The sequence below is a fragment of the Tamandua tetradactyla genome, chromosome 25 (assembly GCF_023851605.1).
Source record: "Tamandua tetradactyla isolate mTamTet1 chromosome 25, mTamTet1.pri, whole genome shotgun sequence".
In the NCBI taxonomy this organism is placed as follows: domain Eukaryota; kingdom Metazoa; phylum Chordata; class Mammalia; order Pilosa; family Myrmecophagidae; genus Tamandua; species Tamandua tetradactyla.
In genome coordinates, this window is record NC_135351.1 from 34,420,421 (window position 1) to 34,436,188 (window position 15,768).

The 15,768-nt window shown below is 42.5% G+C and overlaps 1 protein-coding gene and 1 long non-coding RNA gene across 2 annotated transcripts in view; one reads left to right on the plus strand and one right to left on the minus strand.

Annotated features, from left to right (window-relative positions):
• The window catches only part of SLC2A12 (solute carrier family 2 member 12), a 60,377-nt gene extending 49,979 nt beyond the window's left edge, over positions 1-10,398 (minus strand). Inside the window, exon 1 of the mRNA XM_077144049.1 lies at positions 10,048-10,398. Coding sequence (XP_077000164.1) covers positions 10,048-10,150 — 103 coding nt within the window. The 5' untranslated portion in view covers positions 10,151-10,398. The remainder of the gene's footprint in view (positions 1-10,047) is intronic.
• On the plus strand, positions 9,974-11,101 carry LOC143669334 (uncharacterized). Its single transcript, XR_013168862.1, has 2 exons — positions 9,974-10,143; positions 10,789-11,101. It is a non-coding gene; the product is annotated as an uncharacterized LOC143669334 (long non-coding RNA).
• Positions 11,102-15,768: the final 4,667 nt, after the last annotated feature.

The window sequence follows — 15,768 nt, forward strand, 5'->3', positions numbered from 1 at the left end:
TTCTGCAATTCGTTGAGTTCCTCAGATCAGAAAAATTGTCTTCTAGTATTTTTTTTATACTTTTTGTTCTAATTTTTAGGAATAATAATCTATTTGTTATTGTATCAGCCAGTGTTTTCCAGAGAAACAGAACTAACAGGATGTGTGTGTTTGTGTGTATGTGTGTGTGTATTTTATTTTATATATAAAATCCAAAGGGGAGACCAGCAGGCTGGAGTGTCAGTAGGAGCTGATGCTGTAGTCTTGACATAAATTTTTTCTGCCTCTGAAAACCTCAGTTCTTCACTCTGCAGACCTTCAAGTGATGGGATAAGGCCCACTCGCATTGTCCAAGGTGATCTCCTTTACTTAAATCAACTGAGGGTAGATGCGAATCTCATCTATGAAATGCCTACACATTAACATCTAAGCCAATGTCTGGCAAAACAACTGGACGCCAAAGCCTAGCTAAGCTGACTCAGAAAATTAACCATCGCAGTTACATATATATTAATTTCCTCTCTAATCTCTACCTTCTTGTCCTGTTTATGTGCATTCTAGAATAGCTTCTCGGGTTTATCCTCCACATCACAGACTTCAGGTAGTAAATATGCCCCTGTAGTCTCTCATCCTCTTTATATGTCTGAAAGAGTCTGTTTGCATCTCTGTCCTCAGCCGGCTCCATCTTCACCTCAGTTTACTTCTGTCATCAGATGTTTTTTTCCTACATCTGTTTTCAGAGTTTAAAAAAAAAATTATATTGAGAGCAGAAATCAGATGCTTTCCAAAATTTATTTATGTTTCCCACAAGAAGAAATTTTAGAGAATGCATCTTTTTCCTTTGTATTTGAAATAAATTTGCCAGTAACCAGATTTTCTGCATTCCCTTTAGGCCTACTCCCAAGTCAATTATGTTATTTTTGACTGCAAGAAACCCAAGACTTGAATAACAGGGGCTTAAAGGAACATGAAGAGCAAGTTGGGTTTGGTCAGGGATCGCCCATCCTTCCATTCCTGCCCACTCCTGGGGCCTTTTCACAAGCAAATGTAAAAGCAGGAGAGTAGAAGACAGCTCAGGGCAAGGGTGTACCCTTGTGTGCCTTTTCCTGTGCAGAAGCAACCTGGAAGACTTACTCTAAGGTCTCATTGACCAGAACCACTAGGTCATGTGGGCAAACATAACTGCAAGAGAGATTGAATCTTTAGTTACCCTGGTAAGGAAAGGCAGAAGCTCAGAAAGGAGCTGGAGCAGCTTTTGAGTAGAAAATAACTGACACCCTAATTCTAGCTTCCTGGTTGCACTTGGAAACTCCTCTTGGGCCTTAACTGGAGAAGCAATTGATGTGCATAGCAACTAGCCAAATTTCTGGTGTCTGAAAGTTATTTTTCTGGTATGGTTCCAATGGATTGAGAAAGGATTTTCCTGCTTCCACATTTTGGTCCCCTGCCTCTGCAGAAGGAATATCATTCCTGGATAATTTTATTTTCCTGGATAATTTAAGGCAGTCTGTTGTTCTTTGCTGGTCAGAAACAGCACACGCAAAACTACAACATCTAAAACCACACCACTCCAGCGGCTCACCTAGGCTTTATTCCTTCTGAACACTGATTTCAGATTCCAAAATGCAATGAGCCACTGTCTTTCCCATCCAGCCCAGAGTTGCTGGAATCCTGGACATTGTAGCCCCTGGAGATACAGAGGAGTAATGTTCCCAAGGGGTGGGAAGAACTGAGCAGGACTGTCTGACCCACTGGGAGAGCAGCTCCAGGGCTCCATGGAGATGTGCTCCCTTTCCCTGGCTGGTGAACGTCCTCCTCTCCAGTGGGGATGTGCAGTGGGAATCTGAGGAACTCTCACACTCGACTGTCCTGTCTTATAAATGAGGTCCACATCAGCATTTTATTTAAGGTTAAATCCTAACTCATTGATGAATATCTGCAGCTTTTGGTGCTATTGTAATTTTCCATCTCTTTCCATGAGTTTATAAGAGTTTTCAAAGAGAGTGGGGGGTGGGCTGGATCTGAAGGACAACCAGCTGCTTTCCTACCTAGAGACCTCTGATACCTCCACGATGGGGAGTCCTAGCATGCCTGAGATGCGGTGGGCTGCAGACATTAGAAGATCAACAGAGTCTTTCTAAGGGATTCCACCAGTGATTATTTAATGTCGGGAAAAATAGTAGCATATGCATTTGTACTTCAAGATTTCAAACGTGTTTAAAGAGATTAAAAAGAATTCAAAGTGCTAGTGAATGCATAGTAGTTTTCTGTCATTTTATGTTTTCTAATCAATGAATATAAAACCACAAATACTAGTATGAGAAGGTATGAAGTTGTTTGTCTATTTAAAAAAGAGTTTGTGTACTCAAAACTGGTAAGAATCCCCCCTGGTGCTTTATTTACGGTAATGAAATGGGAAGAAAACAAATAATACTGAAAGTCTGTAGATGGGAGTCTGCTGTGGAAGAGCACTTAATTTACTAAAATAAACACCCGAATGGCCACGTGGATGTTGGAGGAGAATCCTGCAGGGCACGTTGACAATGGTGGACTCCAGAAGGGAGAAGGAGAGGAGCATGGCAGGGAAAAGGCTGAGATGTTTTACGTAAGATAAAGGGAGAATTTGGGCATATATGCGTGTTAAGAAAGAACCACTAAGAGAGCCCAGAAATGTCAGAACACATTGTCAAGTTCTGGAGGATGGGGGTGGCCAGAGTTTCCAAGACAGCGATAGGACAAGAGGCCTATACATACTGGAAAAGTCACTTTACAAGAAATTCCTGGTGATGGATTTGACACAAGACTTTTAAGAATGGGCTTACTTCCCAATCAGTTGCCCTAGGTCCCTCTTTAACTGATCAGTGAAAATATGCAAAGAGCCTGTGTGCATGGGATTTTAGAATGTCAAGGAAAAGGGCCTGGACCCCAAATATGAACTGAAGCAGGGATAAGAGAAAAGCTCAGCTGCAGGAAGTGAAGGGCAAGAATCCAAGGAAATAGGAAGTTAATGCAAGCAATGATTAGAACAACTATAAGATTCCTGAGGAATACTGCTGTGTGTGTGTGCGCGCGCGTGTGTGTTTGTGATGGTGGGAGGAGGCGTGGAAAGCTAGGAAGCATGCTGGACTTCACACTATTGTTATTTAAATATGAAAAGAATGATGACCCCCATAAAGCTGGAGGATTTGGAAACAGGCAGGTGGGGCTTTCCAAGATTTCCTAATTCTGCCAGCACTATCACTTCCAGAAACTCTTTCCTGCTTTCTCTAAACTGTCCTTCCCAAGAATTCCCCTCTCCTGGTACTTAGCTCACAAGGTGTTGTAGGTTGGATTTTGTCCCCCAAAGAGACAAGTTCACATCTTAATCTCCACTCCTGTGAATGTGACCTTATTTGGAAAGAGGATCTTTGAGGACGTGATTATTTAAGATGAGAACAAACTGGATTAGCGTGGGCCCTAAGCCAACATGAATGGTGCCCTTAAAAGAAGAGGGAAAACTGGACACAGAACCAGACGGACACAGGAAAGAAGGCCATGTGAACATGGAGGCAGAGATTGGGGCGAGGCATCTGCAATTCAAGGAACACCAAGGATTGCTGGAAACTGTAAGAGGCAAGGAAGGGTCCTCTTCTAGAACTGGCAGAAAGATCTTGGCCCTGCTGAAATCTTGGTTTTGGGACTTCTACCTCCTTCCAGAATTGTAAGAGAATAAATTTCTGTGGTTACCCAGTTTGCGGTACTTTGTTTCAGCAGCCCCGGGAAACTAAGCCACAAGGGTTTCCTGAAGTGGTCTCTGCTTACCTTTGTTATCCCCTCCCCCACCTGGAACTCTGTTTCCATCACACTGAATATCTGCAGTAGCCAAATACCAACTTGACTCAGCTTAGCCTTACTGTCTTGTGGAGCCCTTCAAAAACTGGGTGAAGGGGTGTAAACTTTCTGGCAACGTGGGACAGAAATCCTAGAATGAGCTAGGACTCAGCATTAAGGGATTGAGAAAAGCTTCTTGACCAAAAAGGGGACAAGAGAAATGAGACGAAATAAATTGTCATTGGCTGAGAGATTCCAAACAGAGTCGAGAGGTTATCCTGGAGGTTACTCTTACGCATTATACAGATATCACCTTTTTAGTTAAGGTATAATGGAGAGGCTGGAGGGAGCTGCCTAAAAATGTGGAGCTGTGTTCCAGTAGCCATGTTTCTTGAAAATGATTGTATAATGATACAGCTTTCGCAATGTGACTGTGTGATTGTGAAATCCTTGCGTCTGATGCGCCTTTTATCTACAGTATGGACAAATGAGCAAAACATATGGACTAAAAATAGATAAATAATAGGGGAACAAATGTTAAAATAAATTTATTAGATTGAAATGCTAGTGATCAATTGAAGGGAGTGATAAGGGGTATAGAAAAAATAGGGGAAACAAAAGCTAAAATATATTGGGTAGATGAAATGCTAGCAATCAATGGGAGGGAGAGGTAAGGGGATGAGTTTTATTTTTTTCTCTGTTTATTTCTTTTTCTGAATAGATGCAAATGTTCTAACAAATGATCATGGTGATGAATATACAACTATGTGATGGCATTGTGAGTTACTGATTATATACCAAAAATGGAATGATCATATGGTAAGAACGTTCGTGTTTGTATGTTGTTATGATTAAAAAAATTTTTTTTAATTAAAACAAAACAAAAACAAACTAACAAACAAAAAACTGGGTGAGTTGCCTGCTGTACATCACTATAGTATTATGTACACGTCCCTCTCCCCTAGTATAGGTTTCCTGATGCCTTGCCTGATTCCCCCAACTTTCAAAAAGCATCTGGTTTGCATGCAATTCTTTTATTTACCATTGGACCCCAGGGCCTAGCATCACATCTGATTCCTAGTAGACACTCACTATTTGCTGAACAATTGTCTTCTTATCTTTCTGATAGGTTGGAAAAGTCTATTGACAGGGATAATGTCTTAGTTTTTTTTTTTTTTTTTAACCCTGAGGCAACCAGTTCAGTGCTTCTCACACTGTAGGCACTCGATAACTATTTGCCAGACTAAAATGCTTTTAATCCTACTCAACAAACTTTTTCAGTCATTCATTCATTTCACCATGAGGCCCGTGCCATGTGCCAGCACTCTCTGGGGCAGAGACAGCAGACAATGCTCATCTGGAGGGCGTATTGTGGGCACTGTGCTGAGATGGTGCCTAGGTCACATCTGGATTTGATGGCACAGGATGGTGGTACTCATGCCCCATGTGTATGATCTCTGATATACAGGCTGGAAAGACAGAGGGCCAGGCATCATTCCTACCTGCTGTAAGCTACCCAGTACCTTCCGAGCATTTCCATTCTGCTCAGAGCTCTGATAGGTACCAGAATATATATTTTATCCAGGAATTTATATCTTATAGGAAAAGACACATTACATGAAAAATTAGAACACTAGCTGAAATAGAATGCAAGAAAGTTCTCAAGTAAGTGAACTGGGTACCCAAGTTTACAGCACAGACACATAGGAAGTGGCAATATTGGCGCTGGATGGTATGACAGGCCAAGCAAGCAAAACCCTGGACTGGATTTATAGACAGAGGTTTGAGTACTGCGCTGCCACCTGTTAGCAAGTAACTTTGCTTCTCTCCAGTGTAATGGCAAAAGTTAGTCTGGAGTCAAAGCGACCTGGATTTGAATCCTGGTTCTACCACTTACCAGCAAGTAGCTTTGATACATCTCTTAATCCTTCTGATCCTCTGTGTCCACATTCATAGAATAAAGATACTACTTCATTCATAGAGTCGGGGCTGTGAGAATGAATAGGATAGAAGAATGCCAAGAGTGCTTGGTAAATGCTAGCTGTCATTCTCCTAGCCTCAGTTTCCTCTCCTGTGCACTGGGGACAATAGTGCCTCAATGGGTTGTAAAGATCAGAAGGGACTAAAGTAGTAGAAGCACATGATCCACTGTCACCATTCAACAAAGGTTTGTTTAATCTGAACCTATGGGGTCAAATCTCCATCCTCTGGAGGTGGAACTTTCAAACAGTTGCTTTTACTGATGGCAAGGGACTACGATGGGATCTGATTCCAGCATAACAATGGTGCCTTTTCATGAATTTCTGAATTCCTTTGTTTTCAAAATTGGCAGTACCTCCATAAGTGGGCTTGCATAATGAAAAAATCCTTCCCATGATTTCTGCCTTGGAATTTCTACAGTTTAGTTTGCCAGCGCCAAAGAAACATTTCACTTCTTTGGGATACTCTCTCACCCACTATAGGAGTTGAATCTAACTATGGCTTGTGCATCTGAAGCAGAGCTGGTTCCAGGCAGGCTTCTAAATGAGCCCATAGCTCCAAGTCCAACCAGAGGTAAAGTCAGGTGAAGGAAGGAGTGAAACATTTTGCATAAAATAGGGACACAGCTAACAGCCTGAGAGCCCAACAATCCCAGACAGATGTGAGTCATGAGAGTTTCTGAGAAATAATTACTTCCAATGGAAGCAAACTCTAATAGTTTAAAGTTAAAGTCCTCACTTAAGGAAAAAACTACTCCTGTAAGTCAAGCGAATGACTGCATTTTCTCTCTGACACGTTGGGAGAACAGTGTAAATTGAGTCATTGTTCAGCAATAATGGAAGCTCCTAAGATTAGAATGATCTTATAAATTATTATAGTCTTATAGATTGCTTTGACTTAAATTGTATGGAAAAAAATGTGTAGTTTGCTGAGGCAGTCATTTAGTAAATGCATAGAGTAAAATATGACATAGGAGACAAAAGGATACCAATGAACAACAAAATAAAAGCAAACCCATAGAAATGTATTATTTACAATGAAGGTAATATGTTTGACTCAGTGTTTCAGCTGGGAAGTATTTTGTGGGATTTTGAGCCCTGTGCCTTCAACTGAGACTGAGAACTCTGTGAGGAAAGACAGGTTGAGAAATCATCCCCATTTGCTATTTGGTCAAAGAAGAAGATGAGTCCAACTTTCCTCTTTTCCCACCACCATCACTGGGTGTCCTTCAAATGGCTTTCATTTCATTGACTTTTTTAATCACCCACCCATCTGGAGAAAACTGTTCACGAGGAAAAAATTGAACTTGGGAACCCCGCCTCTGCTTAAATTAAAAATTGCATCAGTTTTTGTTCATATGCTATGAATAAATAACTGCTTCAACAACTAGAAGCTGGGAGAGGACCCGAACCATCAATTCAGCTCCACTAGCAGCCTTAACAAGGTTTGGGGAACAATTGCCTTGGGGTAGCATCTGCTTAGCAAAAGCACGTACTCCCTAAATTCCAGAAAGGCTGCATTCAGGGGGATGGAGTCAGCCCTTTCCAATGGGGCAGTGGCTCCAGTTCTTGGAGTTGTGGGCCCCCGGGAACACCTGTGTCTGCAAGGCTGAGGACTCGCCCCCACGCGGTAAACACTGTCCTTGTTTTCTGACCAAAATGGAAAGGAAAGAGCAGTGGGAGTAAAGAGAGACTAGAAGGAAGCGTCCCCTGGCCCACTGCTGTGTCCTGCAGAAAGGGCAGGTAAACGGGAAGGCAACAGGTTGACCAGGCCAGAGGCCACCAGGGGCCTTCTGCACCAATGGCGGGGTGGCCTTGGCCAACCTTGCATCTTCTGTGCTCACGCTTCTCTGCTTGAGAAGCTCCAGAAGTCTACGCTTTTGCACCTCACCTATCTATATACCTGTTGTTGGTTATAGACACCAGCGTTTCAAAGTAAGCTCTACTCCATCTTACAAGGTCAATTGTTAACATGTCCACAAACCTGAACATTTTACGAACAATACATCCACTTTGAGTCATAGCTTCTTGAAAATGAATTTCAGTTCATTAGCTTCTGGTCCACAGAACAGAGCACTTTTTCAGTTTGAAAGGGTGGTTGAGGAGACCTGCCAAAATTGGTCATTGTGCCACCTTAGCCATAAAGGGAATTCAATGGCAGAGCTTAGGGTGTTTTGTTTTGTTTTTCAGTATCTCAGATGATTAAATTACCTTGTGCTGGGTTGTATCACTCACTCCTCCTTGTGCTTGAGTTTTTTCATCTAGGAATATAGAAAAACTTTCTACCTTCAAATGCAGGAATATTATGCTAAATATTGAGCATATTTTAAATGTTCTGAGTTTCTTGGGTGAAAGAAACTATGGAAGTTGAAAGCTTAAAGAAATCCAAAGGAGTACTGCACAAATATTATTTCATTAAACTCACGGTCTTCATAAAACAGGCTAAAATACAGTTCTAGTATTAAGGAGTGGAAAGGTTAAATAGCTTGTCAAAACCACTCAGTCTGCACTCTGTATTCATTATATATATAATTGCCTTTGGTACCCAGAGAAGCTTACGACAATTTAAGGAAATTTACAAAAGTAGTAGAAGGTTTGCATTCAGCTAAATACAAACTAGATATAGCACAAATCAAAGCTGTATTCATTTGAGATTTTAGGGAAATCAGCTTCCCTTTCCATATAATAAAAACTAAATTCAAAAAAATTATATAGAAGATAATTTTTTATTAATTGCTTATGAATAAACACACCTACCACTTCTTTACAACAACATATATAGTTGCACTTTAAATTGAATTTCATGCTTGCATTCAACTTTTGCAAACATGAATTCCATGTTACCTTCCTTTGGGATAATTGTGAACTTGTACAGTAGAAGCTACCGGAGTGCATGGTATTTCCAAAACCATATCAAAATGAAATAACCAATTTTTAACTATTACTGCAGAGGCCTCTTCTGAACCAGCTTCTTGCTGTTTTCTTTGTGGCTTCATCACTGACGCTTTTCTTGCCATCCCAGCTCAGCAAGCCATTGTCTCAGGAATTTGGGAAAAAGAACTTTGCAACTCTTTCCTTTTAGCCCAGAATACATATTTCCTTTACCTGGCCCTTAGGGAATTTAGGAGCCAGGCAGGGGACCAGCACACTTAGGGAAAGGGGCGGCCCTGCTTAGGGCCAGGTCATACTGAGAGATGACCCCAGAAACTCATTCTTGACCTGAAATGGTAAAGAGCAGAAAGGCTGAGTGGGGTCGTGGATATAATTCCAAAGCAGGCAAACCCATAGTGCAAACATTTAAGTATGCACACCCCATTCCAAGGCAAAGAGTAAATGCTTCTTGTCTTATTTAGTGTTTTGGATTGTTCATGAAATTTCAGTAAATGGCTTAGGAATGTATTATACGACTAGAGGGAACAGGGATGGGGAAGAAGCAGAAAGCAGAGATTTACTTGTGTTCAATGTCATTTAATGTTGCAGTTACTCCCTATTCCTCTGTAACAAGCTAAATGAATGAGAAGCAGCAGAAAGTGTTAGTGAGAATTGTACATGTGGAAGGGAAGAAAAGCATTTGTTTTAAAGAAGGTAATTGGAATACATTAGAAGCTTTTCAAATTTCACCCCTGGAAGGAAAAAGCTTTAAGCCATCCTCCACTCAGAAGACCAGTTTTAAGGAAAGCAGGAGCAAGTGAAGCCAGAATTCAGGTTCTGAATAGCGATCAAATCCATCTCAAACAGAGGCTGGGAATTTCAAAGGGAAGTTGGAATCATTGATTATCCCCTAAACCATGAACTACCTAATTCACAATTTCATGTGGCCTACTTACAACGCTGAATTTTAAAATGGTGGTTAAAAAGTCCGCTTATTAGCATGTGACAATAAATGGAACAGCGTGCCTGCGGCTGTGCAAGTGACAATCTTGCTAGTCAACCTCCTGCAAATGAAAAAGGTTTCTTCTACATTGTGCGATGTAAACACCATCGATGGGAGTTGTCACAACAGCGCTGCGTGTGTAACTCACATTTCCTCAACCCAGAAAGCCGAAACGAGGCTTCATCAATCATCACACATGCAGCTCCCCACTTCCCAGCAGACCCTTTCTCTCCACGCGCCCCGCGCGCACACACGTGCACACACATGCAAACGCACATACATTCACACGCGCGCGCGCACACGCACACGCACCCCGGGCCGGGGTGGGGGTGGGGGGCGGCGGGGGCAGCGGGTTGGGGAGCCCCGAGCCCACTCGCAGACCCCGGGCCGGCGGCCCCCCTTTACCTCTGGCGGCGCCGGGAGGATGCCGGCCGCTGCGCTGCGTCTCGGCGACTCTGCCCCTGGGGTTCAGCAGGTCGGGGCCCTCGGTGTTTTCAACAGGTACCATGGTCACCGACGAGTCGCAGCCTCTCCCTCCGCACCCGACCACCCCGACGCCCCCCCGGGGACGGGAGCGCTCACTCTCCCCATGGTAGCATGTTCGTGAAGAGTGAGGGGAAAACTTCGGGCAAAGCCAATGTGATTTGTGACCAACTTTGTTTCTATTTCCGAAGGCTTTGCCCTTTGCGGTGACACAGGCCGTTGCTATTCCCAGCAGCCTATCACAGGCCGGGGGAGGGCCTTGCCTCGGAAGGACGGGGTTTGCGCCTGGGGATGGCGCGTGGGAAGCAAGGGGTTAAACCGGCTCCCGGGCCCGCGGCTCGCACTCCGGGTTCTGCCACTGGCGAGGGGTGGCTCTTGTTCTCGCACCTTTGAAGGGAGGCCGAGAAAAGAAGCAGGCAGAGTTCAGAGCAAGCTGGGAGTGGAGGCCCCAAATCACCGATGGTATTAGTTAATCTTGTAGAAAAGAGGGACAATTTATGCAAAGGCAAACCTGGAGGAGAAGCATGTCCATTTGCCACTGAGATTGTTATTCCCAGAGTGGCCGCACTTACCAGCCTAAACAAAGGAAAGAACGACTTTATTGTTTCCTTCTGATTTGGGTCTAGGTGAATATTTACATGTTTCTCTCTCTCTCTTCCCAAGGTTCACGGGACAAGTGAAGGCCTGAAACCAAGAACAGACAAACTCGGAATGCGGGGATTCTTTAGACTTTGAATTCCCTGGGATTGTAGCAAAGTAATCCAATTTATTTATGCGGAATGGTCTTTAAGAGCGGGACCAACTCTAAATCTTCTGCGGAGTTGTGTCTCTGCCAGTGGGAGCAGGTACTGCCCATTGAGAAAGACCAGCTCAAATGATCCACACAATCTGAAACAAAATCAGAATACATCATAAGAAGAAGAACTTTTTTTTTCTGATTTGTGAAAATGTTTACATTAAAGGACTTACAGAGTGATGACATTTTACCTTGAGTTATGTATTTAGCAGATTGATTTATTGAGAAACTTTGAGGAAATTGGGATCGTTTTAGGAGTAAAAACTAAAATTTATGGCACACACTTATTGTGTGCCAGAAATTTTGCATTAAGGACATTGACTCAAATGATTCTTCTGGGAAAAAAAAAAGAAAAGAAAAACTTGTGAAGCAGGTATCAATTTTAAGGGAAAATGGAGGCTGCTGAGTAATTTACCTAGAAAGTCACACAGCTGGCAGGTGGTAGAGTGGAGATGATGAAGCAAATGGTCTAAGGCTATGACTCTCCTCTATCCTAATTTTCTCAGCCTTATCCTTCTCTGACTTTGTTTTTGGCTTCATTCACTTTCAGTCCTTTTTGGTCTTAAGAAGATGCTATACAATATGGCATTTTGACCTGGTCATGTCTCTGAACAAGGCAGTGAATTTATGCCCACATAGGTAGAAGCTGGGATGGGCCCAGCAACACATTCAGGTGTTTTTGTAAGATTTGCAAATTAAGTTTTTTGAACTGCAGTCAGTTAAGACTTCTGACTCTTTGCTCTTTGACACTAGCATCTCTCCCGCCATACTTCTTGAGTCAGGTGACATAGGAGTGGCTCTGGGATATTCGGGATCTGGTGGAGGGGCAGTTAAGTTAGAAAAATACTTGGTTTTGATTTCATTTATGTGGCTCTCAGGCAATAGGGTATTTAGTTAAGCTCTTGCTAGGTGCCCTGTATCAACTTGGCTAGGCTATGGTACCCAGTTTGGCCAAAACTGGCCTAGGAAAGTCCCCATGGGGAAATGAGGAGAAAGGAGAAAAGATTGGACTTCCCCATTTGGAGAATTTCTGATAATTTCTCGCAAGCAGTAGGAACAACCAGATCAATAGGCTGAGCCCTCAATCTTGGGGTTTGCCCCTATGAAACTTATTCCTGCAAAGGATAGGCTAAGCCTACTTAAAATTATGCCTAAGAGTCACCCCATCAGAGAATGTCTTTTGTTGCTCAGATGTGGCCTGTCTCTACAAGCCAACATGGCAAGTGAACCCACTGCCCTCCCCCCCCACACTTGGGACATGACTCCCAGAACATGGGATAGAAATCCTGGGATGAGCTGGGTCTTGGCATCAAGGAATTGAGAAAACCTTCTTGACCGAAAGGGGGAAGAGAAAAATGAGGAAAAAAAATAAAGTGTTAGTGGCTGAGAGATTTCAAACACAGTTGAGAGGTTAGCCTGAAGTTATTCTTACACGTTATATAGATATCCCTTTCCAGTTTATGGTGTAGTTGAGTGACTAGAGGGAAGTACCTGAAACTGTAGAGGTGTGTTCCAGTAGCCTTGTTTCTTAAAGATGATTGTATAATGATATAGCTTTTACAGTGTGACTGAGTGATTGTGAAAATCTTGTGTCTGGTGCTCCCTTTATCTAGAGTATGGACAGATGAGTAAAAAGTATGGATAAAAAATAAACAAATAATAGGGGGAACAAAGGTTAAAATAAATTGGGTAGATGGAAATACTAGTGTTCAATGAGAAGGAGGGGTAAGGAGTATGATATGTATGAGTTTTTTCTTTATTTCTTTTTCTGGAGTGATACAAATGTTCTAAAAAATTATCATGGTGATGAATACACAATTATGTGATGACATTGTGAGCTATTGATTGTACACCATGTATGGAATGTTTGTATGTTAAGAATGTTTGTGTTTGTATGTTGTTTTATCAATAAAAATATAGAAAACAAAAAGCTAGCTTAGGTGTTGCTGTGAAGTTATGATCATATGAAGATGGGATTAGCCTCTACAATCAATTGATTCTATGTAAAGGAGATTACGCTCAAAAATGTGAGTGAGCCTCAAGGATAAATAACAGAGACTTCCAGAAAGAACAAAAATTCTGCCTAAAAACCGCCACCTCTACTCTTGTCTGACTTTCCAGCCTTCTGGTATCCCTATGGATTTGGACCCAAGATTTCAACATCAGCTCCTGCTGGAGTTTCCAGTATGTCAGCCCACCCTAGGAATTTCAAACTTGCTAACCCCTACAATTGTGTGAGCCAATTCCTTATTATAAATATCCTAAAACAAACACGCACAAGCACACGTGTTCTGTTGGTTCTGTTTCTCAGAAGAACCCTGACTGATACAGCTGGTATGGGAAGGTCTTCCAGGAATTCTCCCATAACACACGGTGCATTTCATGTGGCACATGCTGTACATCATCACCCACGAGGCTCGGTGATGATGGGGTGCAGGGCCAGAGGTCATCAGCAGGGACCTGCTTCCTGGCTCCCAGTGCGAGGGTGTGGAGCCGTGGTGAAGGGAGATGGATTTTTTGTTTTCTTGGGAGGAAGTAATATCACAAAAGAGGAGATGAAAGGGTATGTAACCAAAATCACGGAAAAGTATTTTAGAAGTATGCTGGGTAATCACTGGATTTTGTGATATTTGTAAGACTTTTCAGCTTTTTAACATTTGTAATTTGTCTAAATAAATATTCACATTGATGTTTAATTTTGTATTCTTTAAATAGAAAAATAGGGGCCCCAATTTTATAAAGTCAGGTTCCACAAATGTTTGATTTTCTGCTGTGAATGTTGGGAATATAGTTTTGTCCAGATAACCATACTCACTAAAAATCTCAAATCCATTCCCTTCTCTCCATCATTTCTACCACTCTCTAAATCCAGGCCACCTTACCTCTTCCCATGGACAGCTATAAGGGTCCGTGACAGCTGCTTGCTCCTTACAGCCTCTTTTCTGTACTGTAAGCAACGTGATTTTTTTAAAAATCTAAGCCCTTAAATGGCTTCCAGTTGTTTTAAACCTGTCTCCAGCTTCCAGCTGTTCTTAGGCTTGGTCTAAATTCCTAAATGTGGGTTCAAATGTCAGACCAGTCTCCTGGCCCTTCCTGATGTGGACCCTGCAATCGAAGCCCACTGGGGACCACAGATTGGCAAAAGAAATCCTGGCCTCTGCAACCCAACCTTCTTTCGACTCTCAATCCTCACTGCAGGTGCCCTGATTCACCACCAACACAAATAAATAAACCAGGGCAGCCCAGCCCCTCATGCTCAGGGATCCCACAGCAGGCCAGGCCAGTGAATCCTTGGCCTTTGAATTAAGTTAAGGGATGGTTGTATCAATCAGAGTTCAATGTGGGTGTTTTAAGCAGAAAGGAATTTAACCAAGGGAACTGGGTGCTTATAAAACCATTGGGAGGCCAAAAAGATCAAATTCCAAGCCTTAGGGAACAACTCCTGGAATAACACAGGGCTGACTCATCAGCTGTGCTCCTACATTTAAGGCCACCTAATGCAGCAAAGAGTCCAAGAGCATGTGATTTGAACCTAGGCCTCAGACCCTTGCTTCCCCCATAGCTGCCTTCTCCAGGAAGTTTTTGACGGGATGCAGGAATGCTGCTCTGAAAAATCTCACACCTGCCTGATCTGTATGCTATGAGAAACTCCCCAACAAGGCAGAAAAAAATTGCTTACTTATCTTATCCACCTTTATGCAAATATCCAGATATCTATTGCAAGTAAGTCTGGGAAATGTCACTTTCCAATCTCCCCAAGTCAAGGAAGAGTAGAATGGAGGTTGAGAAAGTCACTCCACAGTACCCTCCATCAGGATGAATACTTGAGTTGATGAATCACATGGAGTTGGGCCTGGGGTCAGGGCCATCGCAGACCAAAGCTTGTGCAAGTTGCAGTTACATAGAGGGGTGTTATTAATAATTAATATTAACTGTATACAGTTATTAAGTTTACAGTTCTAAGGCCATAAATGTGTCCAACTAAGGCATCCACAGAAAAGATATCTTGACTCAAGAAGAGTCAATTTCTGTCACATGGGAAGACGTGGTTGGTGTCTGCTGGTCCTTGCTTCCAGCTTCTCATGCTAGTAGTTTCATCTCTAAGCATCTGTGCTTACTTAGCTCCTTCAGGACACAACTCTGGGTTCTGGCTTGCTTAGCATCTCATGGGAAGGCACATGGTGACATCTGCTGTGCTTTGCATCTCCAAATGTCCATGTCTAGGTGTCTGCTGTTTCTGAAGGCACTCAGCATCTTCAAATGTCTGTCTCTGTTGGCTCTGTCACTTCTGAGGTTTCTCCAAAATGTTTCCCCTTTTAAAGGACTCCAGTAAACAAATCAAGATCCACTTTAAATGGGCAGAGCCACATCTCCATCTAATTAAAAGGTCACCTCCACAATTGGGGATGTCACATCTCTGTGGAGATAATCTAATCAAAAGTTCACACTCACAAATGAGTGGGTCAATCTCCATGGAAACAATCTAATCAAAGGTTTCAACCCTAAAATGTTGAATCAGGATTAAAAGACATGGCTTTTCTGGGGTACACAACACCTTTAAACTAGCACAAGGAGTAAAGGCAACATGCAAAATAAAAGAAAGTTAGCACAGATGGAGCAGAAGAATGAAAAATCACAGAAGGAAGCAGAGTGGTGGAGGTCTGTGGTCTCGGAAGTAGTATCTTCGTATCTGTTTTTCCAGTATCAAATGCTATGAAGCCTGACTGTGTCTTATCATTGCCTTTAAAGACTTGAGAGATTGAGAACACTTTTTTTACATCTTCCCCACGCCACACTCATCTGCTTGCATGCTTCTCTTTCCTGCCTGCTCCCTCCTGTACTTCCGT